The 27391-nt window shown below is 45.2% G+C and overlaps 1 protein-coding gene across 1 annotated transcript in view; it reads right to left on the bottom strand.

Annotated features, from left to right (window-relative positions):
* Positions 1 to 2495: 2495 nt before the first annotated feature.
* The window catches only part of LOC137160662 (calcium/calmodulin-dependent protein kinase type IV-like), a 38798-nt gene continuing 13902 nt past the window's right edge, over positions 2496 to 27391 (bottom strand). Inside the window, exons 2-11 of the mRNA XM_067559368.1 lie at positions 25439 to 25517; positions 24227 to 24289; positions 16859 to 16941; positions 16080 to 16152; positions 13214 to 13304; positions 11743 to 11817; positions 10513 to 10588; positions 8158 to 8284; positions 5750 to 5902; positions 2496 to 5132 (exon numbers count right to left, since the gene is read on the bottom strand). Coding sequence (XP_067415469.1) covers positions 4851 to 5132; positions 5750 to 5902; positions 8158 to 8284; positions 10513 to 10588; positions 11743 to 11817; positions 13214 to 13304; positions 16080 to 16152; positions 16859 to 16941; positions 24227 to 24289; positions 25439 to 25517 — 1102 coding nt within the window. The 3' untranslated portion in view covers positions 2496 to 4850. The remainder of the gene's footprint in view (positions 5133 to 5749; positions 5903 to 8157; positions 8285 to 10512; positions 10589 to 11742; positions 11818 to 13213; positions 13305 to 16079; positions 16153 to 16858; positions 16942 to 24226; positions 24290 to 25438; positions 25518 to 27391) is intronic.

Below are 27391 nucleotides of genomic sequence, written 5' to 3'. Positions count from 1 at the left end.
TGCCAGATGCATGGCAGGGAGCTTGGAAGCCCTGGAGCCCTTGACCCAGTGGCAATCTATGTGGGTGGGGATGCCCTGGAGTTTCAGATGTTGGAAGCCCAGAGTCCCCAGGCAAACTGGTAGGAAATCAGGCAGGATTCCATGAAAACATTTCAGGCTAGACAAATCAGCATTTTCTTGACTAGCCCTAGTCATTAACCAACTATAGCCAGAAGCTCATACTACTCCTGCTTAGAGCAGACACAAGGGCCCAAACCACTAACCATCCCTTGCAGACTTGTATTGTGTAATCATGCCCTGGCCAGAACATGAGTTAGTGCTTTTTCTGCTTAACAACACCCTTTGCAATTTTCACAGAATCCACTCTCTTTATCCCCATTTTCAGAAAAATATCTTTTACAACCCTTATAAGCATCAATCAGAGCCATCTACCAAACAAGTCAAGTGGGGCAGAGGGAAGGAGGGGCTCTACATTAGTTTGAGACACTCCTGGAAAAACAAAAGACCATTTACTGTCATGGGCCCTTGAAGTTTTCATTGCTTTTGTTTTATTGGTTGGGGTTGTTTTTTGTTTGTTTGTTTTTGTTCTGAGTTCCTAAATGTTCAATGTCTGAACTCACTAGATATGCTCTAATTCCAGCAGAGGTAACCTTGGAGCGGATAAACTACATTTAAAGGGTTCAGAATGTTCACTCCATCCAGCAGTGGGATTTAATGGAAATCTATAAGTGTGTTATAGTATGAAAAAACAAACAAAACAGCCAAGGGAACCATTGCCTTGTCAAGCCTAAAGTCACTTGCAGTGTGGTTGTAGCTGTGTTGGTCTCCAGATATGAGAGAGACAAGATGGGTGAGGTAATCTCTCTTACCGGACCAATTTCTGTTGGTGAAAGAGACAAGCTTTCAAGCTTACATAGAAATCTTCTGATCTGGGCCTAAAGTCATGCATTTTAGGGCAGTCTCAACAGAATGATAGCCTAGAACCATCCATGTGGTTTTCTCTTCATTGGACCTTAGATAAGAGCGACATCAGGGCAAGGTGTATTTCTGGTGTCATTACATCTAAGGGCTTGTCTACATGGTGACACTCAAAAAAGTTAAGAAGAAATAAAGTACAGCTGTGACGTTAAAGTGCATGAAACCCTTGTGTGGATGCTATCATCCAGAAGTAAAGTGGCTTTAGTTTTACTTAAGTTTAATACTTCTTCAAAGGGAATTGAGGTCACTTTACTTCTGAATGAGAGCATCAGCACAGGGTGTTTAATGTTCTTTAATAAGCTGCATCACTCAGGGATGTGAAAAATTCACACACCCCTGAGCACTGCAGGTAAGCCAACCTAACCCCTTGTGTAGATGCTGCTACTGCCACTTGGGAAGGTGGATTATCTTCAGCAATAGAATAACCCCTTCCATCGATGTAGCTGCACTGCTGTAGTGCCCACAGTGTAGACCTGGCCTAAGGTATGTCAACATTTTGAGCTGGGGGGGGTGATTCCCAGCTTGAGGAGACATACTTGTGCTAGTTCTGATCCACTTGATTCTGCACGACCAACCATCTTGAATGCAATCCTGTCTGAGACACTAGGCAGGTACTCAACTCTTCTGACAGCTCACACTGGTGCACTACACTCTATTTTTAGCATGCTATTATATCAGAGCTAGTGCAGGTATGTCTCCTTAAGCTAAAGTGTAGACATACCCCCTATGCAATTTAAAGTCATACCTTTAGTTAATTCATCTTAGCTTTTCCAAGTGTCTACAGTAGAAAAATCCTAAGAGCTGGCTAGATCTGCTTGAGGCTGGAAGGAGCTATCTTTATTGACTTGCCAGCTGAATAACAACTTTTGAGATTCCTTCGGCTCCAGTCTCCCAAGAGGGTCAATTCTGATGTTCCATGATACCTTCCCCCATTTGTTATTTTAACTTTTAATTTTATCATTTATGTATATTTTATTGTATCATTTATGCAGATCTTCTGGTCATTTGTCCTTTACTGCAGCATGATCCCAACTGTGCAGTACACAGATAAAACAGCATTTGTCTCAAAATCAGCTACACTAATTACAGTACTTCTACTTAACTATTAGGAGGCACTGTTTCTGGTCCAACATAACAACGGATTTCTAATTTCCTTGAGATCAAATTACTTTGCATGAACCCAAATTGGTCCATTTGAGCACAGATGGCCGGCATGGAAGGGCAGATTCTTATTACACTAAAGAGCCTTTATGTAAAAGAAAATCAGCTGAGAATCATTTCCCTTTTTCTTTCTGTCAAACAGAAGTTATGCAATGGAAGCCCTTAAAAACCTGGATGTAGTAGTCAGTTTCCTGAGGCCTGAAAGTTTGCTATGTGAAGATCGATTCAGGCAACCATGTAAAAACAATATCAGATGAGAACTGTTATTTGTTCCTGTCAGATGAGCAACACAATCCCCTAACCTTCCACTTTGTCTGACAGCTCAGCAGTAAACACAAAGGACCCATCTGTTATAATGATTAATATTGATTATTTATTGATACTTTTATAAATACCTATAACACTGAAAATGTTGACACTTAATTGAATTAATAAATTATTATTAAAATGCACATCTACAGATCAAAACTGTACGTTCTAGTTAGGTTTATTCCAGGGAGTACATTTTCTCTACCTTTAACTATTGTTATTTACAGAATAATTCGTTTTTGAAATGACAGATATGATTTTTTTTCCTTAATATTTTCCTTTGGATTCCTTCCATCATTGCAATATCCTTTGTTATTCAGCATTCCCAGCCTTTCATTCTTTTTTTAATGTAGCCCATCCTGCAAAATAAAGAGCACCCTCAACTATCACTGAAGTCAACCCAGTAGTTTTTTAGCATTTCATTGGGCTCAACCCTAGTTTTTATGGGCTATATTGGCATGAGCCTTCAGGGTGCGCTAAACACTGTGGTCCTAAACATTTGAGTAGTCCCGTTCAAGTCAAATTAAGCAAAGCAACATTTAAAGGTGAAGTACTGACTCCACTAAAGTCAATGGCAAAACTCCCATTGACTTTGATGAGATTATTTAATCCTACGAGTTTTGCAAGATCAGATCCAGTATGTTCAGCACTTTGTGAAATCACACCCTATCTGCATTTTAAAAAGCTCTGTTTTCCTTTCGGATTCTTTCATTGATCTCACCTTAACAATATGATCTGCATTAACGTGGCATCAGCTGTTTTCAAGATCCCATATTGTACGTTTCCCAGACAATTCTCTGCATCCACACGGATATCTTTCTAACGCATCTCCTCAGATGCTAGTTTCCCATCTAAGAACTAAATGTTAATTAGAGGAGTACTTCTCTAGCCTAGAACTAGCACTTTTCCAATCAGTAAAACTCTTGGACTTAATCTCTCCCCACTATATTTTTTGCTTCACATCAAAATGCTCCATATACAAATGCAAACTTTGTCCTTATAAACTTTTATGTTTAATCTTTCCAATTTCTACTTGTGCTGTGAATAAATCTGAAAATCATTTGACTGTTTATTGTTGCCTTTCTTTTTACAGTTCTATGACTTGCTCTTCATCCCCTTGTAGCTAGATTTTGCATAAAATGCTTAGGCTAAATGAAAATGTAAGTTTCATTTGCAAGCCCTTAGTTATCAGATTCCAAACTGTATATACAAAGTATCAAAAATGAGCCTTATTTACACATTTCAGTCTCTTTCAGTTGAGATTTTTTGCCTGAAGCCCATTGTTGTACACACTGGGCCAGATCCTCAGCGGTGCAAATCAGTGTAGCTCCATTAACTTAAATGGAGCTATGCCAATTTACAGTTCTGAGACTGGATCTATAGGGAATAATCTGACTGAATGACAACTCATAGTCCCAAACATGTTACATATTTTTTTAAATTGCTTTTCACTGACTTGACCCCTCTGAATGGTTATCCAGTAGCACGGCATATAACTGTGCAAAAAAAAAAAAAAAGTTAACTGGGATTTTTCCCAAATACTTTATCAATTGATTTCAATAACCTTAAAAAAACCCAGAAACAGCAGCGCTTCTTACATGATACAAACCAAGTCTTAGGATGCTCAGTAGAAATATTTGCCTTGTTCATCGTTAAAATTACGTGTGTAAATTGTGGCTTAGAAAGCTAATGAAAAGGTTGCAATAGCAAATGGTCTCTGATGTTAAGAATCTTGCTATCTGAATTGTCTGCAGCAACTTCTTAAAAGCAACTGAAACTGGAGTGTAATTGAAGCACAAATCGAACAGGGTAAACTCTTTTTCTTTGTATAGCATCAAATGTCTAGGTTCAGATGTGTCTACCAACCTTACCTAAAATATCCAATGGTTGGGCCTTGAAGGTTTAACAACAATAATAATAGAGATAACATAGATAAACCTTCTTCCCTCATTAAATATGCCCATGAGGACTATCTACATTAAATTACATAACAGGTCATGAAGCTAACGTGATTTCCTTTGTAGGGAAGGTAAAAATGCCTGTTTCTGCTGTTTGCTCCTCTTTCATATGCCATAGACAAGGTGGCCATGAACAGTTTGTTGGAAGGCCAACCTGTCAACTTTGGTTTGCTAGTCTGGTCCATACAAACACCCACATACACAGCCACCAGTTACAACTGTATTCAGGGCAGTACATTAAACAAGGATGCTTCACATGACAGACCAAGGGCTTATCAAAGCACACTTACAACATGCTATGTATTATTCAGAGTCCCAATTTCCAATCATTTCTCCCATTGCGATGCCATCCTCCGCCTACGCCTCTCCATGTGGCTGTGGCCAAGAGTCAGTGGGATATTATTTAGTCATAATTGTTAGGAAGCAGCAGCCGTATTTATAGCATTAACTTTCACAATTGGCACCATTGAATGGAACCTTGGAATCGGCAGGGCAGTCACTTTGGAAAGCTTCCAGACTCTCGGCTTTTGCCGAGGGACCCGTTGTGCAGGCTTCTTGGAGGCTGGCTGTGGAAGAGCTATCAGGATTGTCTCGAAAGCAGGAGTTCTCAGCTGCCTGAGCTGGGTCTGATTCTTTGGTACCTTCATGAGCACGTCCATTTCTGGAGCCATCATGATGCCCATGGTTACCTAGACGGCTAGAAGCGACTACAGCTTTCATTGCAGCCTATTAAAAATAAACAAGGGAAGTTAGCGAGCAGCAGTAGTGCCAGGATATATTTAGAGATTTGCTACTTGGATGTAAGTTCAGAAACAGCCTGATGTTACATGAAATGATTGTAATGGTTCTTGGGCCTGTGTTGATAAAATAAAAAGCCCTCGACAAAATAACCTGGGTTCTTCCATGGGGCCAGTGGGATGAAGAGACAAGGTCACATGGAAATGGAAATGTATATATATATACTACAATATAGCTAACGATGCAAAAAAGGCCTTTTTTTGCAGAGGCAACATAGCCATAGATGCAAAAGGCTTCGTATCCTTTCACCAGTTCCCTGAGTCATCCAGTTCCATAAAATAAGTCATCCAGTTCCATTTTGATAAAAGGGCTTGTTTGCATATGGAGTTATTCTGGGATTGCTATTGGGCTGCAGATGCATACCCTATCATAATCCAAATCAGTCTGAAAGCGTAGACAAGCCTCAAGGGTTTCTTTACTAAAACCACTGCATTCTGAAGTTCTGACGACAACAGATCTCGTTAGCAGTGACAATTTGTACAGCTATGTAGAAAGGAAATAAGAAATATACCGTAATGATTAACAGCAAGGCTCTGTAACGTTACCTTCAATTTCCGCCTGGCATTAAACTCTTGCAGTTTCTTTTGCGTGCTATCCATATGAGCAAATTTAGCTGCTTTGCCCGTGACCCAGGGGTGTTCCAAAGCTTGATGCACTGTTAGCCTCTTCTGCGGATCCAAGACTATCAGTTTTTGAACCTGCAGCCAGATTTCAAACAAGTAAGTTTAAATAGGTTTCTTCAAAAGGGACTGGATATTTATAATTAATGCCACCTGCAGCCCGGCGATGAAGAGTGCAATTACAAGGGCTTTGAATCTTCTTGCTTTGTGGCACAGAGTGATCATCAGCAGGAGTCAGGAAGAAATGTATCCCATTATAGACTATAGCAAAAGTAAGTGCATCATAAGGATGGTTTAGGTCTTCCTCTAAAGCACTGAGCACTGTCAGAGGCCCCAATCCATGAAGCACATGCTCAGTGCTTTCCTGAATTGGGGCCAGATATGGGCAAGAAAATGAAGATGGATCATTGATCTGTTTTGGTTTGGCATATCTTGTGTTCTTGTATTTTTTACAAATGTACTAATGGTAAAGCATTTACATTATCCGTTGACCATGGATGATTATCATTCAGAGACAACACTGATCTGAATAGTTTTATTTTATATTTTGTTGCTGGAGAAAGCGAGAGTTTTAACTTTAGATTGCTTCCTGTCATCTTCTGCTGTTATCTTATAAAGGTTTGTCTTTCCTTTTTTTTTTGGCTATTGATTGTACTTTGTGAGATTGAAGAGACTGCTAAATGGAGCCACTTATGTACTCTTCAAGACATTAATACTTCAATATTGCACTTCAGAAGGACTGCTCTGTAAATCTGGTTTGTATTATTGTTAAATATTAAGTGTGCTTATTATTGGTAGTATTTAATAAGAGCTATAACATAATAGAGAGTGCTTCACCCAGTGATCTCAAAATGTTTAACAAAGCATTACCGCCCTCATTTTGCAGATGGGAAAAACTAAGGCACAGAGAGATTTGTACAAGGTCTCACAAGAAGTGAATAGAAGAGCTGAGGATGAAACTGGCAATTGGAGATGTGGGTTCTGTGTGCTATCCACTGGACCAAGGCTTTGCTTATGCTACACTGCCTTTTGCCAGTACAGCTATTCCGGCAAGACCTAGTGTAGATACAGCATATACTGGTAAAAGCGGGCGATTGCTACTACAGCTTACACCAGTTGGCCAGACAAAAGAAGCTATACCAGCAAAAGCACTTTTTGGTGTGTATCACTGCGTCTACACTAGGGCTTTTGCTGGTATTATTGCCTGATCCTCTGTAATGGTTAATAAAACTTGTATTGATTGCCAATTGATCTGATTAATGAGCTGAGGGTAACAGGGATCTTGTCCCAGAATCAGGCTACACAGAACTAAAACCAACGAGTTCAATATCGTGTAGGGAACCTCGAGGGGTGTGGCACGGACACTCACACTGAGGGCAAAGCAAAGCCTTCGTGGTTTTTATTAAGATCAATGATAAAGCCAGAAAAGCTCCAAACCACGTAAACAGATAGGAATAATACAGTATTGGGGAATATCGATGGCATCATTCCTTGCATATGCTCTTAGACTTGCACACTTGCCCCCTTCCTTGAGGACCTGGTGATAAGAGACAAAGGACCAGCCCTGTCTCTGGCATGCTGAATGAGTCCGATGGGCCAGGTTCCTCGATGCCCAAAATTGATGTAGAGCTGAAGGGTCCAATGATGGAAAGCTAGCCCCTTCCACGTGGTGATTTGCCCTATCATGGGGCCTAAGCACTATCATCTAACTTCCTCACCTTCATATATTGCAGTGCACTTACCCTACGGGCTAACGAATGCAAACACATTGATGCCATTTAACGCATTATCATACACGTCACGTATTGCTCGAGCAAATTTATGGTTAAACATCTGCCACTGATTCTATCCTAAAACATCCAAGCCCGTTATCACTTGAGTGTTCCTACACTTGTGTAAGGTTAGGTTCCAATTCCTGCTCTTGAACAAGCTATTCCTAATTCCCCAAAAATCAAAGGGGAACTGGCCGGCCATTTATCTATGCCTAGGGTCATAGGCCTCCTATGCTGGACTCTACTTATGCTAACTTGCTTAAGCTAATGTCTTACAGGATTCAGGCCTGTGGGTTCCTTGCATTGCAGCTGAATATAATAAAGGCTAAGCCAACCTTATGGGCTACAGTATAGAAATGTCACACACACAAAAAATAAAATAAAACAAAAATCACACCCTGAAGCGACATTACTATCCCAGCAAAAGTTTCTAGCATAGACCTGGCTGTACAAAGTTCTTCCCTAACAGGAAGCCGAGCGTCTCCTCATGTCACTTACAATACTAAGGTCCTAATTTCTTCCACATCGTGGCCTCTCGATCTGTGGCCTTAGATAACTTACCAAGTCCTTGGCATTGAGGGAGACTTCATCCCACCAAGGAGAAACAAACTCATAGTCACAGTTCAGTATCCTGCCGTACATGTACTGGTCCCCTCTTGGATCAAAAAATGGTTCAAACCCACAAAGCCTGAAAACACAGGATGGGATAAAATTAAGAAAAGGGAATTGGAGGTTACATACAGTAGCAGGGGGAAATTTCTGCCAGTAAGAGCTGTAACACTGTGGAGCAATCAAAAAAAAAAAAATGGTGGAAGCCTAGATCCACAAAGGAATTCAACTGAATTCAATGGAAGTTTAAAGCCTAAATTCCTTTGTGAATCTGGGCCGGAAGCACTATTACTTGGGACATTGACAACGATAGTGGACAAAGCACTGGAGCACATACTGTAGGGAACAACTTTGCATGTGCCATGGTGGAAGGACTGGATTAATTTATAGAGTTTTTCCCCCATCTGTAATTCCTATGATTCATGCTACACTTTAGCATATGGCACAATGAAAGGAACCTATAAGAACAATCAGGGAGCTTCAGCCTCTTGCTGAGCATCTGTTAGTTTTGCAAGCATGTAGAATGCCACTACTGTGCACAATCCAAATACGGCAAGAGCTACTGAACAGCTGCGACTTGCTCAAAATATTTCGGTGATCAATTTGGAGAGAGGTGGATAAAATTTTGCAGCTCAGTTACACCCGTGCAATTTAGGACAATTCTACTCAAGTCAGCAGAGCTACTCCGGATTTACACTGGAACAACAAACCAGAACTTGGCCAAGGAATTTTTTAACCTAAAAAATGGACCAATTCTCAGTTGCTCTGTACTTTATGCAGTCATTTACATCAGGACATAGTGAGTGTAAAGTGAATGTAAAACGTTACCACCCAAGCACCCACCAGTTATGCATTAAGTGATGTGACTAAGACCTTGTCTACATGGGGGAAATTGACCAACATAGCTATTCCAGATTCTTTGTGAGTGGAGTAATTATTTTGGAATAAAGTCACTTTTATTCTGGAACAGAATGTCCACATGGGAAGATATTGCCAAACAGTTATTCCAAATAGTTATGATGATCAGTTTCCACGTGTAGATAAGCCCTAACATTGTCACATGTGATTTATTCTCTCTCTCACATCCTCTTATCTTGGAGTAAGAGTATTAAAATCCAGCCCACTGATCTCAATGAGACTAGCAACAAAGTAAAGTTCTATTCAGTGTGAGTAAGCGTGGTAGCATATGACTCTTTAGGATTAGAAGTTTTAAAAAGACTCATATACTCAGAAAAAACTAATAAGAGAGAAATCTTCCTGGAGCATTAATAAGAAATTAACTAACTAAGGTTGTTTTTTAACAAACACCTGATACTCAGCTAATAGCAGATGATAGCAGCAGGGACTACTGTTCATCTACCACAGCGATGGAAGCTTGTTTATCAGCGGGCACTTACTGTCCTGAAGTTCAGCCAGTCAGAATATATCTGCTTGCTACAGCAGTGTTTACAACGCGCCTGCAGGGCCCATTAGTGCAGAGTTGGCAGGTAATTGAAATTAGAAAAAAAAAAAGTGTTCCAGAAGGGCAATCTGTATCATTGAGTGTAGCAACTGCTCCGAAAATAAAGAGTTCAAAACCACTTACAGCAGGATAAGGCTTGACAAAGATATTGGAGGATTGAAGGCTGTTAAAAATCAGACGTTCGTGATGAAAGAACCGGGTAACAAATCGTTATTTATCGTGAAACAAATAGAGCCATCTTTCCACATCTCTCAATAAGCCATATATATATATACGTATATGTTTTCTCTCTCTGTCTTCTCAGTATGACTTATTTTTATGAGCTGCAAATAAAGGACCAGATTATGAACCCTTTTCTCAAACCAGTGAGCTCACACGAGTTAAGTCAATGGTCCAGATTCACAAAGGTATAGGTAGGTGTCTAACTCCCAGTGGCAGTCAGGTGTCTAAGTACCTTTGAAGATCCTGGCCAATGAGACTACTTGTTTGAGTTAACTGCTGTGAGTAAAGGGTTAAAATCTAGCCCAAGCAGCATAAACAATGACCATCCCCACTCCCCTGGTAGATGCTAAGGGCTAAGACTGCCAACCCTGACTCCCGTTCCTGAGCAATTCCAGGAGAAGACTCGTTAACAGGAGTCCCCATGGGAGTAAGTCCTCACTGTTGTAAGGGCTGCACGGACGAGTCGCACAAAATAGCAGAGCAAATGGGTGAAGACACCAGACATGTTTGCAGATGGCGTTAAGATGAGTCAGTGCTTCTCTGCTTAGGGACAGGGGTTGGAAAGAGCAGCATGGATGGGGAGGGGGCGTGGGTTGCTGTCACAGATTTTCAGCATTACTCACAGTATATACGTTATGACACCCACAGACCACATATCCACTTCAGGTCCATATGGGCAGCCATGGAGAATTTCAGGCGCTGAAAACATAATTCACAGTTAAAACATGCAAGCAGGAGGCATCTGTCAAAACCCTGAGGATCAAATTCTGCTATCTAGAGTACTCATATGGCCCCTGTCACCGCAGCAAGTGAATGCTTCAGGGTTATCATCCCCATTTTACAGATGGGGAACTGAGGCACAGAAAGGCTAGAAGACTTGCCCAGGGCCACGTAGGAAGTCTGTGGAAGAGCAGGGAATTACAACCACGTCTCCTGAGTCCCAGGCCAGAGCACTAAACACTGCCCTTCCCACCCTTCACCTGCTCTCAGGTACACTGGTGTAAATCCAGAGCAATGCCATTGACTCTAGAGTAACCCTATTGCTCTAACAGCCATGGGGGTCTCTTTTGGAAATGGGGCCGTTTGGTGTACTTAATAGGTGTTTTAACAGCTTCTGAACAGTGCCGCTGAAAATTGCAAAACAGGGTCATGTTTCTATCTTGCCTTTACCAGCTCGAAGCAGTGACAGGGTTTCAAAATCTCAGAGCTAACTTCCTGTTTCAAGCCACTTCCGATAAGAGACCGCAGCCAGTAATTTAGGCCCAAAATTCAGGTTTCAAAGATCTTTTCTAACCCTCATATGAAGTGAATCGGTTTCAAGAAATTAAAGAATAAGTGTCAAAACCATGATTTGCTGTTGGGTTTGAAACATTGCCTTGCAGTGTTTAGAACACAGATCAGGTGGCATCTTGCTAGAGAGTGTGCAGGAAGAACCACAAGTGAAGCAGATTAGAAACCGACTATACACAAAAGCAGACTCATCTCGATCTCATGGACCAAGGTCAGCAAAAAGCAAAGAGGAAATGAGTGGCATGAACAGCAATATGAAATAAAGCCTAATAATCAACTTTTGCACATCAGTAGCACCTTGTCAGCTGAAGATTCCAAAGCAGTTTGCAAACATTAGCTAGATAAGCCACCCTTTCAGATGAACCCTTTGCATGTGAACCCTTTCACATGCAAAACCCGTGTGCAGCGAAGACATGCTCTTTGTGGTTCCTGTCTCTCATAACATGCAAATATACACTCCAAAGAGACATTCTGCTAACATGAACAAATCCTATGTTCTTCCCCCTCTGTGCTCCCCTTCACAAGCTCCCCACGAAGCGATTCCTCCGTGCTCGCCCCCTTACCACAATATCCCGGAGTACCACAAACCGTCTTCATGGTGTCCTGCTCATCCACTATCTTGGACAATCCAAAATCACCTGTAAGGGGACAGACGTGCCGGAAAAGACCGTTACGCTGACAGGTGTTGGGTCTTTGATGCTAGACAATCACAGCCCTTGTTAAAGCCAACAGACTCAGAGGAAGGAGCAATTCAGCCCTGCTATGTAGTGAAATGGCTGCAGACAATGGAGCCACCACCCACGGTGCTAAGCTGCCTGGCCGGTCCTCAGCAGAGCTAACCCAGATGGGATCACAGGGGTTGCCCCGGTTGCAAACACAGAGGTTATCATACTGGCTTGGCAGCCTGTGTCTACCAAGGCTTGTCAATTGGTTTGGAGAACATTTATGCGCGTTAAGTGATCTGGAACAACTCTTCTGCAAACACATCCAACCCCCTGTCATTCCAGGCTAAGCTGCATTCTTGGATTTTTCCTCACTGCACATTGCGGGCTAGTTACCACTGGAATTCTGGGACTTGGGGTCAAAACTGAAGAATTCCCATTAATTTCTCTCATTGCATCCCTGCATTCATCTGGCTTTTATGAGCCAGAATTTAAACGGGGAGGTGACGTCCAGTCAAAGTGACCCCAGGGAGCAGAGGACACACAGATAAGCAGACTGGCTGACGCAGGTAGTCAGCCAAGCAGTGTGGGATCCAGAGGAAGGACTGCCAGCTTGTTTTGGGGTAGGAATGGAAAACTCATCCCAAATCTCAATAAACTCGCTTCAGGTGGGTTTATTAATGAGGGTTGAAACGTCGGATGACTGAACAAAATCTTTTGTGTGTGGATATAAGACACTTTATCCTGAAAACAATCAAGTTAACCCAAGACAACTTTCAAGTGTAGACATGGATTTCGAGAGAGAAAGTCAGAGAAGAATGTAATCAACCCAGCAAGGCCCCAAATGTTAGCTAATTGCTCACGTCAAAAGGGCAACAGATTTGTGGCATGGGATGTTCAGATTTCAGCTGATAAATTGAGGCTAGGACGTTCAAAGAAGCCTAAGGGAGTTATGAATTCAATGGGATGTGAGTGCCTAATTCCCAAAGGCTCCTTGGAGAATCCCAGCCTGAATTATTACTATCCCAGCCATGAAAAGGCGGAAGTAACTTCCTCCCTCCCATGAGTAAAGGGGAAAGCAGGGAAGGAATTGAGTCACAATTCAGGGTGAAATGCTGCCCCACCGAGACTAATGGCAGTTTTACCAGGGATGTCAGTGGGGCCAGCTTTCTACCCCTTTTCTCTCATCTGCTCCTGGGACAATGCAGCTCCACACCACCCCCTTACTCAGAGCAGACTGAAACAGTACAGTCCAGCCCACTGAAATCAAGAACCAAAATTCCCACTCTCTATCGGACTGGGCCCTTCCCATGGATGGTAGCTGCCTTGGCATAGGAAATCCTAACCCTGCTGCTTGCCCTCCAAAACGTACCGATTTTGAGAGGAGCGTCTGGGGAAAGGTCTGCATACAGGAGATTCTCTGGTTTCAGATCACGGTGGACTACTCCGTTTTCATGCAAATACTGGAGAGAGTATGCCAAGAAAGGGAGAAAAAGCCAGTTCAGGGTCAGACAATATTCAGGGATTATAACTGATAATACAGCAGCGTTCAGAGTATTAATTACACTGAGCCAAATCCTGGAGAGTTTACTCAAGGTCAGATTCTGATACCTTTATTCACGTCAAGTTGCATCTTACTCCACAAGTGACATCTCATTCCACTGACATCCGTGGCAGTAGGAATAAGGCACCATTCAATGTCAATAAGGGTATCTGGCCCTTCATTTTTACTCAGGCAAACTGGCCAGTGTAATTGCACAGTTACTGGTATTCACCATTTATAGGCTAATTACTTATAAATCATTGAATCGTAGGACTGGAAGGGACCTCGAGAGGTCATCTAGTCCAGTCCCCTGCGCTCATGGCAGGGCTAAGTATTCCTAGACCGTCCCTGACAGGGGTTTGTCTAACCTGCTCTTAAACATCTCCCATGACCAAGATTCTACACCCTCCTTCGGCAATTTATCCACTGATTAACTAAAAATCATCATTCCCTCTTTCCAGTGGGACAGGGGAGCGTTGAAGAATGACCGATAACTAAGGTTAAGATTCTGTCACAGGTATTTTTAGCAAAAGCCAGGGACAGGTCGTGGGCAAGAAACAAAAATTCCCGGAAGCCACAACCCGTCCCTGACTTTTACTAACAATACCCTGGCGGAGGGGGGAAAACAGAGCTGCTGGGACTTGCAGCTGCTTCAGCCCACTGCTCCAGGCAGGCTTGCTGCTCATCTGCTCTGCAGGGGCAGGGGGCCAGCTGGCTGATTGGCTGTTCAGTGGCCCCCAGGGCAGCTGAATGATCAGCTGTCAGGCTGCGGGGATCAATCAGCTGTTTGGAGGCCTGCAGGCTGATTAGCTGATCACCTGTTTGGTGGCTGCTGCTCCAGAAGTCAGACTTTGTCTGCACCCAAGCACTCCTAGCCAAAAGGAACACACCAGTCCCCTGGTGTTAATCCGTATGCGATGGACACAGAGATGAGTCAGCCCATAGTTGCTGAAGTAGATACATGCCTGGCACCATATCGAACAGTTGTAAGAAGGGATTGGAAGGAGCTAAGGCAGGGGGTTGCTTGCAGTAAGGTGGATCTATAAGATTGGGAAAAGGAGCCAAAGGGAGCAAGGAGGAGAGAGGATATGGAGGGGCAGAAGGTGAAAGCAGAGGAGGCAGACGCAAAACACACTGTCCACGAGTAGATGGCATGGCCCAGCAGCTGGGGACCTAGTCTGAACATCGAAAGACCCGAATTCCATCCCCTGCGCTGCCGTTGACCTCACGTGTTTCCCTTCCTGCCCCTTGGTCTGTCTTCCGGTTTGGATTGCAAGCGCTGTCGTGCAGGGGCCCTACCCGTGCTGTGCTCAGAGTCAATGGCATTGCCCCCCACTACATTGGGGAGATATCCAGATCGGGGCTTCCCCCCCACCCCTGTTCCTTCCTTCCCTCACACATGCCACAGGCCTCCCTTGTAATTGTGCTTGAATCTGGGGAACTGCGGCTGTGTTATTCATTTCACAGACTGCTGATCTCCGAGATGGGTGACCTTCACAGGCAGGGAACGGGCCTTCACTGAACAGAACAAAAGGCAAGCAGCAGCTGTTCTCTCAGGCACTCGGAGACCCCCTCCTTTGTCCGTTCTTTGTGAGACTGGCTTCTTCTAAGCAAAATGTCTTAAATATGCATAATATTTTATTTACATTGTGTAAGCGCCTACAGACCGCATTGTGCTGTACAGATACAGCGTGAGAGACAGTCCCTGCCTGAAAGAGTCTAATCTAAATAGACAAGGCAAAGGGTGGGAGAAAGGCATATCATATCCAGTTTACAGATGAAGAAACCAAAGCACAGTTAAGTGACGTGGCCAAGGTCACATAGGGAGACTGTGGCAGAGCTAAGAATTGAACGTAAATTCCTGAGTCCTACCATGATGCTTTAAGCACAAAGCCCCCCATCCGCTCTGAACAGTACTGTGATCCAGTATAAATCAGGTGCTCCCCTTTCATCCTGCTCATATTTTTAGGGAACCGAGTATAGAGAAAGTGAAAAAGATCAACCGAATCAGAAAACTAATATATAATATTTTTCTCTTGGACCACAGAGAGCTTCAGAGGCATTAATAAAGTCTCAGAGGTAGGCGACAGTTATTATCCCCTAGGTAAACAGAGTGCCCAAGGTCACACCGTGCTAGAGACAGATTTAGAACTCAAGAGTCCTGACTACTCATCTCTTGGTCTATCCAGCAGACCACCAGTTCTTAACCTTTGCCATATTAGAACCTTCTTCCCATTAAGCTGGGACCTCTCTCTCCTCTATTATTCGTGGGGCCTCAGGGCCACCAGAGCTCGGCGAAATTATTTTGGCTGAAACTATTTTTTTTTCTGGCTGAAAAATGCAGATTAAGGTCAAGTGAAACATTTTGTGAATTCATATCGAATCCCCCGAACTATTTCAATCAGGAAAAAAGAAACGGAAACGTTTCAATCCAAAACCACTTTTTGTTTTGAATTTCAGCTCAATGGTGGTTTGTTTTTAAAAGTTTAAAAAAGAAACAAAAATGACACAAAACATTTCATGTGACACAATTTCCCCCCCCCCCCCCCCCCCCCCCCAACTTTTTCACTTGCATCAGCTATTCGCCAGCTCTGGTGGTTGCCCTCCCTTGACATCTGTTCATGACCCCCAGGGTCTGACAGAGGCAGAGGAGCCAAAACACCGTAGAAAGATAAAGAAACAGTGACAAACTTACGGATACAGCTTCTAGGATCTGCTTGACCACATGGGCTGCATCTCTCTCGCTGTAGAATCCCCTCTCTACGATCCTGTAAGTTGAGACAGCAAAGAGGTCACACAGCCTGCGTTGCAACGGCACATCCCATGGTGACAGCTTTGGCTCCCAGCCCACGCTAGAATCACGTCACACCGAGTTTTAGACCCTTTCATACTACAAGGTTCTTCCTCGACAAGGCATCATTCTTATTTCTGCACTTGCCAGTTCACGCCTGGAAACGGAAAGGCAAAAGCAAAGGGTTGATTTCAGAACCTCAAAAAAGGTTTGGTTCCAGCCCATGGGGTGAGCTGACTCTGTCAGAACCCAGCTCCCCTAATGGAAACTCAAACTGGATCCAAAGAAAATAGCTTTTTCCCCCTCACCAAAAAATAGACCAGGCCACACCCTTTGTGAGCTAACTATTCCATATAGGCTTTATCACATGGCTCTCTTAATAATAAACCCTAGCTCTTTGCTTTTCAGCAGCTATCATTCATTTGACACTGGGCTATTCCCAGATGTAAATATACACAGAGGGCAGAGGGTTAGAGAATCAGGTCCTGTGTCCCTAGTTGGCCACTTGCAAATCATCTGGTTTCCTGAATTGATTGGAACCATGATTCTGGAGATGGAAAACTCCTAATTTAGTCCCTGAGCCACTCAGACCCCCCCCCTCTCAGCCCCCACATTTTTGGTGGGGCTAGATGTGACTCCTTTGATTAAGAATTTACAGGTTAAATGAAGGTCTCGCTGAGTACCTGTCAAAGAGCTCTCCTCCCGTCACTAGTTCAAGTATGAGTGCAATCTCGGAGGGCGTTTCGAAGATCTCTTTCAGTTTGATCTGAAAAGAACAGGAACAGTTCACAGCAAGGTCTGCGGTGACACCTGTCTCTTTGCTGTTGCAGCCCTGCTCCCTTGCCAAAACTGGGCTGTTCTGCCAACCACGTCAATTACAAGCCAGACACAGTGGGAACTTTCCGCCAGCCGTGTACTCACTGTAAGTCAATTTATTCCTAGAGCAGGTTAATTCGCTCATGAGATGCATGCAGAGGAGGCTCGTCGTGATGAGAGGAATAACTAAATGCAGAACGGATGGCATAGATGTAACAAGTTTATTATCACGTAGCCGGGCTGCAGTCAGCATATACGCCTTTTTTTTTTTTTAATTTGAACATGGCATTTTAATGGTTCAAAACAGGTTTGCTGACTTAATCAGGCATTTTTAAAAAACCCACTGCAAATTAGATTGGGGAAACAGACTGGCATGCAACACATTTCTTCTCTCCAGATCCTCAAGCTCATCAGTTGTAAGTGGAATTTACTGTATCCTATGAAAGCTTTTTAATTTAGCAGCCCCTCCATCTCTGCCAGGATGACTGAGCAACCTCTGCTGTACACAGTCCGGGGACTTTGCGAAGCCTGGCGTCCTCAGCTCTTTCATTCAGCCTCTGGTTCTGCTAATTGGAGTGTTTTAGCCCTCAGGGTGAAATCCTGGCTCACTGAAGTTAATGGGAGTTTTGCAGGGCCAGGATTTCAGCCTGAAGCTCTTGGGCCCAATTCTCAGGCCTGGTCTCCACTTACAACGTAGGTCGACGTTGTTATGATGCTCAGAGGAGTGAAAAATCCACACCCCTCAGCACTGCAGCTGTGCTGACCGAACCCCATTGGCCTAGTTACCATCACTCAGGAAGGTGGCGTTTCTACAGTGACAGGAAACCCCCACACAGGGCTGTAGGCTACATCTGCAGTACGGGGTTATACTGGGCTATGCCACTATAGCCCCTGTAGGGGAGACTTGGCCTCAGTTACTCCATTCCTGCAATTGGAGCAAGAAGAGAAGGAGACGCAATCTCTCCCTATTCTGAGGCTTGCCTGGTTCCTGGTGTCAGTTAGAGCAGCCTCGGGGCTGCTCTAACTTACACCCTCTTTCCCGCCATGGGAAGCAAAGACAGCTATGGAGCATTGCGCTCTGGTCACATCCCTGCTTCACTGCCTATATCAGAGAATGGGAGCAAGGTTGGAGTAGCACCTTTTTGCCGGCTCTGCAGTGGCTGGGCATGGCCCCTGCACAGGGGGATTCTCAGGGGGCTGTTTCCATGCACTTTAAAGCTACTTTCTGATGCCACAGCCATGTAAAGGGACCTTAGTGTTACTGAGAATAAGGGCGCTTGCATTTACAGTACTGCTAATCCCAAGTGTCTGGGCTTCAAAAAATAACGAGATCATCTTAAAAATCATGAGATTTATATATAGTAATTTTTTTTTGTTTTTATTTGCCTTCTCACGTTTGAACCTTTTGATATCCCAGGTTCAAGTTTTCCCCTGCAACTGTGAGCACTAGAAACTTTCTTAAAAAAAAAAAGTAAACCAAGATTCTTATGTAACCCCATGACTCCAGGTGCTGAAGCTTTAAGAAAAAAAAAACAACACGCCAAATATGATGAGACCCACATTAAAATGGCCAGAATTGGCCCCAGTGCATTTTTGCTGGAATGGCCAACTGCAGCTGAGTTATCTGTCGTTTACTGGAACAAACGGGGCCATTGTTCCAGTAACGGTATTTGCAGAATCCTTCGATCATGAAAGGACAAAAAGGAAAGGAAGAGAAAATGAAATGAATGTCGTCAGGAGGAATTAGAGTGTGCAGAAGATACACAATTGGATCTCACGTGTCTCTACTCAGCAAACTTCTTTTGGCTACAGCATTTGACAGACCATGTTACAGCCTGATGTTTTAGGATCCTCTCATGTTTCGGTATAGATTTTTTTCAGGAATAAAGACCAGCTGGTGACCTCTATGGCTGATCTATATGGGGCAGTGAAAAGCACATTGCCCAAAACAGTATAGGGCCAGCTACTCAGCTAGTACAATTTGACATAGTTCCACTGACTTCAAAGATGATACACCAAATTATACTAGCAGAGATCTGGCCAAGAATTGTAGAGGGCCACTGCCCACATAAAATCCATATCAAAATGTTCTTAGCTTCTAGATCTAACCACCTTTGATTATTAAAAGGGAAAGAATTTTAGAAATCCAGTTGGCTTTCCATCAGATGCTGTTTGTTTCCTTTATTACCTCTGGCACAAGTCTGATAAACCAACCAATCAGTTTCAGTTCAACTTCTTTTCCATTCAGTTTCACTTACAGGTTCTCACCTCACCATTTCTGTGTTTGGCTTCCCAGCAATGAATAGGTATGTTTGAGCTCCCCATTCTGCAGTCGGACTCTTCTGAGCAGCCGCACGCCTGAGAAGTCCTGATTGCAGAACCGGGCTACACCTTTTTAACAAATGGCTTTAATTGCAGATGTTTCTATTTGGAGTAAAGTTGCTTCTTTTTCTTTTTAAATAAAAAGCATTGTTTTAAAAACAATCAGAAATGAATTTTTTAAGCCTCAAACAAACAAACAAACAAACCCCCAAAACCAAAACCCAAAAGACCCCTAATTCAGCATTGACAAAGGAAAATACAGACTGTAAAATGCCTGCCAACCTACCCACGGAGGGTTAAAATCTTCAAAAACGATGCAGATACTTGGCCCCTATCTCCCATTAATGTCCTAAATCTCATTTAAATGAATGGCAGTTAGGTATCTACCCTGCTTACGTATTTTTGTAAGTCCTGTTGGGTATGTATGTCTAGCTAACTCTGAAAATCTGACCCTTGTCGCACTGATTTAGGCTCCTAAGGGCCTACGTTGGGCTCCTAAATCCGTTAGGTACTTTTGAAAAAGTCTCCTGTGGCGCACAGGCTGTTTTGTGTTGAAGGAAGCAGAAAAGAAATAAAATTTCCTGAAGATTTAAAACAAAACCAAAAACACGCTAAGTGAGGCTGTCTGCACGGGCCCTTTGTGGCAGTGCAGCTAATGCGGAATTAACAGAGCTCATAAAAATGCATCACGTGCGGTTGTTTTTTAAATGGAAAAAAAAAAAAACCCTGGAAAATGTCACAGTTCTTAAGACTTTTGTGACACTGTGAATTTCATGGGGCTTTAATCATTACCTACGTAGCTTGGCGTATGAGACACTGTGGCAGCTTACTGTATTATAATAATACACAGAAGTGCTATCATTTTCCTATTAACTTCAAAAGTTTACAATCCTATTATCCTCTGCTCTTGAGGTTGGTACTGGCTGACACCAAGAAGAGTTCAGATGTCGCCAGTGTAAATAATGACAGGAAGTGTCGTTTAAAAAAAAAATCATTTGAACTAGGGGCCGAGCAGAACCTTACCAAAAAGATTCTGATTTAAATGCTAAAACTGTCCAGTTGGTTATGTAAATGTAGCTGACCTGTAGCCATGCCTATTTCTACGGTGGGAGAATTACGTTTTCTATCCCCTCTATAACACACCAGAGGCAATCTCTCCCGTGCCTCTCCTACACACTGCACATAAACAAGACTTCAGAGACCATGCAATGCATCTACAGCACATGTGGGACAGATTCTCACCGGGTATAAGCTGATGTTGCTCCACTGAGCGGGGCTGATTTACACCAGTTGAGGATCTGGTCTTGGTCTCTAACATATCTTTTAAAAAGATTGAGGGTAACGTTTTCAAAAGTGACTAGGGGCTTGATCTTGTTCCATTGGAGTCACTGGCAGTTTCACGGTTGATTTCCAGGAGAGTAGGATCAAAACCAAAGTGATTTAGGACCCTGAGGGTCACTGTGGGATATAGGCCTGGTCTACACTTAAAATTCAGATCGACATAGTTACACTGCTCATGAGAGTGAACAATCCACGTCCCTGAGTGCAGTAGCTATGCCAACCTACTCCCTGGTGTACGCGTGGCTAGGTCAATGGATGTGTGCTCAGGGAGGTGGAAGTGGTGGAGTTCTCACAGCGAGGAAAACCTGTAACCTACAGCTACACTACAGGGTTGTGCTGGCACAGCGAAGATGCCATAGACGTCTTAGGTGCTTTTGAAAATGTCACCCGTAACGAAGTACAGCTGGTGCGTTATTGGCATGCCTCTAAAAAGGAAAAGTGAACGCCGAAATGCATCTAGAAAGCAGGTCAAAAAGAATCATACCCTCAAAATTCACCAGGAACATTAACAGATAAGGCACAGCATATCGGCCCCAATTCAGGATCTTTTTTAAGCATGTGCCCATCTGAGACCGTGTTTAAATGTACAGATTCATAGGTTCTAAGGCCGGACGGGACCACTTGATCATCTAGTCTGATCTCCTGTGTGACATAAGACATAGAACGTCCCCAGAATAATCCCTACAGCCGATCTTTTAGCGTGAGATGGGAGGGTGCTCAGCCCCCGGCCGGATCAGCAGCTTGAGTGCCGGGATGGAGCAGACAAAGCCATGTGGCACATGTCTTATGTGACCTGACAAGAAGGTCCCCTCTAGGCCGACGCCTCCTGTAGTTATATCTGCTCCTGTGAGCTACCAATTGTCCCAGTTCAACTGCTCCCCGGCTGCGCTGCTGAAAGGGGATGCTTTCCTGCACCAGGGGTTGCTCAAAGAGACCACCAAAGAAGAAATACCAAGGGAGAACATAACTGTCTCAGGCCAGGCAGCCTGCTCCAGCCTTCTAAGAACGGGTGTCCAGATCTTTTCAGCAATGACTGCCTGGCAGGGAGCTAAGAATGTGTAACAGCCTCTCCGGGGAGCAGGCAAGTTCTGCAAGATCCTTTGATTGGAGCATTTACAGTGCGAGGAATAGTGTCATACCAGGGAAGGGAGTCGGGGGGAGACAGACCAAATCTATCCCATCAGTCCGTGGAGTCACACCAAGGATGGATTTGGGCCCAGCCGCCTGATTTCCAGCATTTCCATCTCCTGTTGGCTTTGCTGTTACAAGAATTGCCAGGAGGGCACGTTATCGATTACGAGCAGGCAAGACTTCCATCCTACAGCTCATTGGTGAAGGGGGCAGGGATTGTCGAAAGCCCCTTCACTCGGGAGAGCGGCCAAAAGCAGCGTTTCTGGGAACGCCGGGTTACACTGCAACAACACAAATCCAATTCCGATTTCCTGGCGTTCTGCGGGGGGAAAAATCCATTTGCAAACGGGCGCCTTTCTTCCAGGAATTACAGCCCAGCACAGCACGCACCTGGGGTGGGAAGGTATCAAGCAGCCCCTCTGGTCATTCCAAAACGCTTTGCAAGTCAGCTGGGGGAAGTGAACATCCAGGAATAAACCTCTGGAGTTAAAAAGTCAGGGAAGGGGACCAATCCTGCCTGGTGCACAGCCCCTGCAGCTCTATGGGATGGTGCAGAATCAGCAGCTTGTGTGTCTGGGCAGAGTAGAGAGAGCAGCACGTTGCATCAGTTACATGTGAACTGACAAGAAGGTCCCATGTAGGCCGATGCCTTCTGTAATTCTATCTGTTCCCGTGTATTACAAATTGTTCCAGTTCGACTGTCATTATCCTCCGAGCGCTGTTATATAAATGCTGCTCTCCTCATGCCAGCGAGTGGCAGAGAGCTCAGCTCTTGGCAGAGATGGCCTGGCATTTTGTCTTCCTCTTCAGGCTTCGTTACAAACACGCACTTTTCTTGGGCATTCGTTTGATCTCCTCCATAGCAATTGCTTAGCAAATGGAAACCCTGGGAGGGGGGGAGGTTGGAAGCCTGAACGTCAGAGCTGGAAAACATGAAAGAGCCCTGGAAACGCAGAGAGTTTCAAATCCCAGCAGGGCGCATTCACGTCACGTCCTACCCGAGGCAGTGGGTAAAGGGAGTCTCATGCATTTTGCTGCTGGTGGGTGTTTTGGATGAAACCTTTAAAATGAAAATAAGTCACGTGGAACAGGGTGGCCTGCCCCAGAGCCCAGCAGTGGGGCTGGGATCCCTGCGGGTCCTGCGGGACCCGCTGCTGTAATAGCAGGATAAAAATTCAACAAACAATGTGGAAGCGGGATTTAAAAAATAGCCCCGCGCAGGGCTCGAGCCTGCCCCTTTGAGGGCCAGAGGCTTGGGGCCAGCTGCCCTGGCCTCTAATCAGATGCAGCTGAGAAGGGGGTAGATAAAGATCTGCAGGAACGGGAATGGGACTGCAGAAAGGGAGGGTCTCCTGCGGGAGTCCCTGGAGGAAGGAGGCAGCAGGTTGGAAGCTATGGCGAGTTATCATAGAATCCGAGATGTGTAGGACTGGAAGGGACCACAAGAGTTCTCCCGTCCACCTTCCCGAGCGGCGGTTCCTGTATCAGCGGGAGAAGCTCTCTCGCCAACACAGCGCTTTCTGCACAGGGGGTTCGGTCGGCGAATCTGCATCACTCAGTCATTCTGTAGTGCAGACCTGCCCGGAGTTTATCGAAAGTCAAGAGGCAGCTTGACCTTGGTCTGCCAGTTCCCCCCGTGGCGAGACACGCTCTGAGGGCAGACGGCTGGAACCCGGCAGGCGAAGGAAGAACGAGGCCCAGTGGCTGGGAGCTGGAGTGAAAAAAATGTCAGCTGGAAACACGGAGCCAGTTTTGAAGCGCGAAGGCAATTAGTCATCGGAGCAGCTTCACCGGGGTCTGGTGAAGTCAGCATCATCTGGAGTCTTTCAAGGTGAGATTTTTCACTTATGGGAGTTAGGCACTCCGTTGAATTCCCACTGACTTTCGGCAGGGGTTTGCTCCAGCGCTTTTGGCCGAAGATTCCCTGTTTTGCTACCTACTCTGCACCTGGTGCTACCCTTTGCCCCAGAGGTGGCTGCATTTCAATAGCGCTGAGTGGAGAGAGCCTGGGGGAGCAGTTTGGGGATCCAGTCTATCATCTTAGGGTTTGAGACTGCTGCCCATCACCTGGGTGAAATGTGCTAGAGAAATCTACAGCATAGCAAACAAATCAAAACTGCATTCTTTTGTGAGGACACCGTTTCTCCCCTTAAACAAGTGTGTGTGTGTGTGTGTGTGTGTTTCTGTTTCTTTCTGGGCAACAACGGGACCCCAGTGCCCCTGACGGGAGGCCATGCTGGGCTCCAGGAATCCCAGCAAGTGTTAGGGTGCAATCCCATGAGGTCCAGGAGCTAGAGGGCTATGCACATTCACGGCTTCCACCGGCTTGTTCTGTCCCCCCTCAAAATGTTCTGGATATTTACTTCAGGGCAGAGTCCCTTGTGGAAAGCACATGAGTGGATTTAAGTCACAGAGCAGTCAGTCACATGGCTCGTACTCACGATGTTGGGGTGTGAAAGCCTCAGTAAGACGCCGATTTCCGTCCGTACAATCTTCTTGTCAATCTAAAAATAAAATAAAGTAAAATAAATACAACGACGCCAATCTTTACATTTTATAACCCTGCTGGATGTCTGGCTTGATCGGCCCATAAATGCAGAGGCTTCTGCTGATGTTTAAAAACCAGGTGGAATTAATTCAGAACGGGATCGTATTAACCACCTGCAAATTCTCTCCCTTCCACTCCAGCAAATCTTCTAAATATGTAGGCGAGGGGACGTGCTGTCCAAAGCAAACATCCAAGAGCCAGAGCCTTCCAGAGCAGAGCCAGCGCTGCAGACCAGAGAGCTGCGCAGCTGTGTGGAAGACTAGCCAGCTGAAGAGAGCCGGGTTTCACCGTCCTTCCATGACCCTTTCTTGGTACAGAGAGAGGATTGTAACTGGGTCAAGGCTGGAGCCTCAGCTGCACACAATGTCCCCTTGGGGCAGCTAAAGGGGCTTGGCAAAGGTGGCTTGCAGGCATCTTTTTAATCCCCAAAACCAACATTTTTTTGTTTCTGTAAAAAATTTCAGCCAAAGTTTCTGACATTGTCAAAAAAATTGAATAAATGCGAAAGTATGTTTCTAGCCCTCCTGGTTGTGGAGAAAAAACTTGGCCCGAGTGCACCCTCAAGGTTCAGAACTCAGAAGGCAAATTAAAAGCACACCGGTTTGTTGGTTTGTTTTTTAAACACAAATCTCATGATTTTTAAGGCAGTCGTGATATTTTTGGGGCCTGAGATTTTGGAACGCTTGGGGCTGGCAATTTTGCTTTCAGGTTCTGCCTTCTTAAGAGTTCCCTCCCCTTCCTATTCTATCCTCTTTTCCCTTTAACCCTTATTACCCCTATTTCCCCTATCCATTCAGCTGCTTGTTTCTTCCTCTTCGAAGCATTAATTAATAACAGCCAAAAGCACCGAGAGAAGAAATGTCTGCTTGGACCAACACAGTCCCTCTGCATTCCAGCCAGAATTTGTAACCATGCAGTCTGAAGTCCAGACCTCGCTGGTTGATCTTGACCTACTGACTCATGGTGAAACTACAAACTGCCTTCTCTACACTCGGATTTTTAACTCCTGTTACTTGCCACGTGTTGCTAGCGCCTGCTCAGAACCTTTCCGAAACCATTTAATTGTGGATCAAGCCCACTGTCTCATGGCTTCCCAGTTACTCACCGTCTTCTTCAGGATTTTGGCTGCGTACTGCACGTGGGTTCCTTTCTCTTCACAGCTGTACACCACGGAAGTGGCACCCCTACAGAAAGAAGGAGAGGTCAACCGTGTTACCAGCCCTCCGGACAGAAAAGCCAGGCCCATTCGAAGACAACCTGCAAAGGCGTGACGGATGCACTTTTGAATGTTTTTTTTTTTTTGATGGAGAGAGAAGGCAGAAAGGAGACTGAAGGGTGGTTTGCTGCTTGCTTTTTAAGTTTGAAATTCAGGTCGTGGCTAGTCTGGAAGACGGGCCTCGTCCACACAAGGGCTAGTGCTGGCTTTTCAACTCGGTGACTGCTCGGCCCCGTCGCCTCGCACGCTCCTTTTGGGAGCCCACTTGTAGCTGTGCTGAGGCCACCTGCTCAAGATCTGGGAGCTGAACTTTGGGACCAGCAAAGCGGAGGCTGTCCCTGGACAACCTCTCCCCCGGGGGGTTACAGTGAGCGCAGCGCCTGCCGGGGCAGGACATTGCTCAGCACTGAGGGGATGCCCACGCAGCACAGACCTGATCGCCGTGGCTCAGGTCCTGCATCCCCCTATGGAGTCACGGTGCCTTGGTTTATGGCCCTTCTTGTCCCCTTGTGCACATGTGGGAGGCAGTGATGTCTGGCAGATAGAGCACTGGAGGGAACACAGGAGATCTGGGTGCTGTTCCTGGCTCTGCTGCTGGGTGACCTTAGGCATGTCATTTCCCTCTACGTACCTCAACTTCCCCATCTGTAAAATGGGGATATGATGCTGAGCTCCTTTGTCAAGCACTCAGAGATCTACTGGTGAAAAGGGTTCTGTGGATCTAGGTATTATTGTGTGTGTTTACTGCCCTGACTGGGACCTCACCGCAGCAACGGCACCACCTTGGCCCCCTACAGAAGGGGTTGAGGCGCTGTCTTGCCACACCATCCCTGTGGACTTTTCACAGCTGCAGCGTCTGCTTCGCGGACGTCTCACTTGCAGCTGTGTAGCAGCAGTCCTGGGGGTGATGGGCACCATCAGGCAGCCCTTGGGTGCTGCTTGCTCTGCGGCTATCCTGCTAACCAAGCGGGACGCCGCAACAATGACCTTTGACTGCACCAGGATCAGTGCGCTCAGCCATGCCAGGGGCTTATATTCCCCCCCCCCCCCCCGAAATCGCTTCCAGCTTTTCCTGGTAAAGCCATTTTAATTAAAAACTGACTATTAAGGCGGTTTAAATCCTTAAGCAGCTTTTAAGACAGAAAGATGCATCCCCTTCCCCCCACCAATATGTAAATCAGCAGCAAAGAGAGGCCTTAGAGGAGATTACATCCTTGTCGGGAACCTCTCGAGAGCATTTGAGACATGGGCTCCCCGTGGCAGCAGGATGATAATAGCACCATCCTGCTGTCCATGCACATAACACTCTGCATGCAAAGATCCCACCGCGCAGCCCACAGGTCAGTGTGATCAACCCCATTATACAGAGGGGGAAACTGAGGCACGGGGCAGTCTTATTAGCAACCCACACCCCAAGTCACGCAGCTATCTAGCAGCGTGGCTGGGACTAGACGCAGGTATCCTGACTCCCTGCATGGGCTTGGAGCTCAGGACAAGTCAGGGATTATTTCTGCAGGTCTGTCTGCACTTTGAGCTGGAGGGGACATACCAGCGTTAGAAACTAGCATGCTAAGAATAGAGCGTAGCTGCGGTGGTGCGAATGCTGGGAGGGGCTAGGCGCCCTGAGTACGATCCCAAGCCACAGTTCTCCCCTCCAGTTCGAAGTGTGGGTGTACCTTCTGGCTGAGCAGTTGCTGCCTTAAATGATGCATGTGGTGGTCTTTGCATGAAAGCAGCGAGTTTGCATTTAACAGCCACACAGCAACCGGGGCTGCTGCTGGCAGCTGCATCCTGGCACGCTCCATTCACTGCGGGCCAGGGCTCTGCCTTCCAATATGGAGC

The sequence above is a fragment of the Emydura macquarii genome, unplaced genomic scaffold (genome assembly GCF_026122565.2).
Source record: "Emydura macquarii macquarii isolate MOO-44397 ecotype Brisbane River unplaced genomic scaffold, CSIRO-AGI_Emac_v2 contig_306, whole genome shotgun sequence".
Classification (NCBI taxonomy): Eukaryota; Metazoa; Chordata; order Testudines; family Chelidae; genus Emydura; species Emydura macquarii.
Note: the sequence above shows the minus strand (reverse complement) of the source record. Positions and strands in the feature narration are given on the sequence as shown.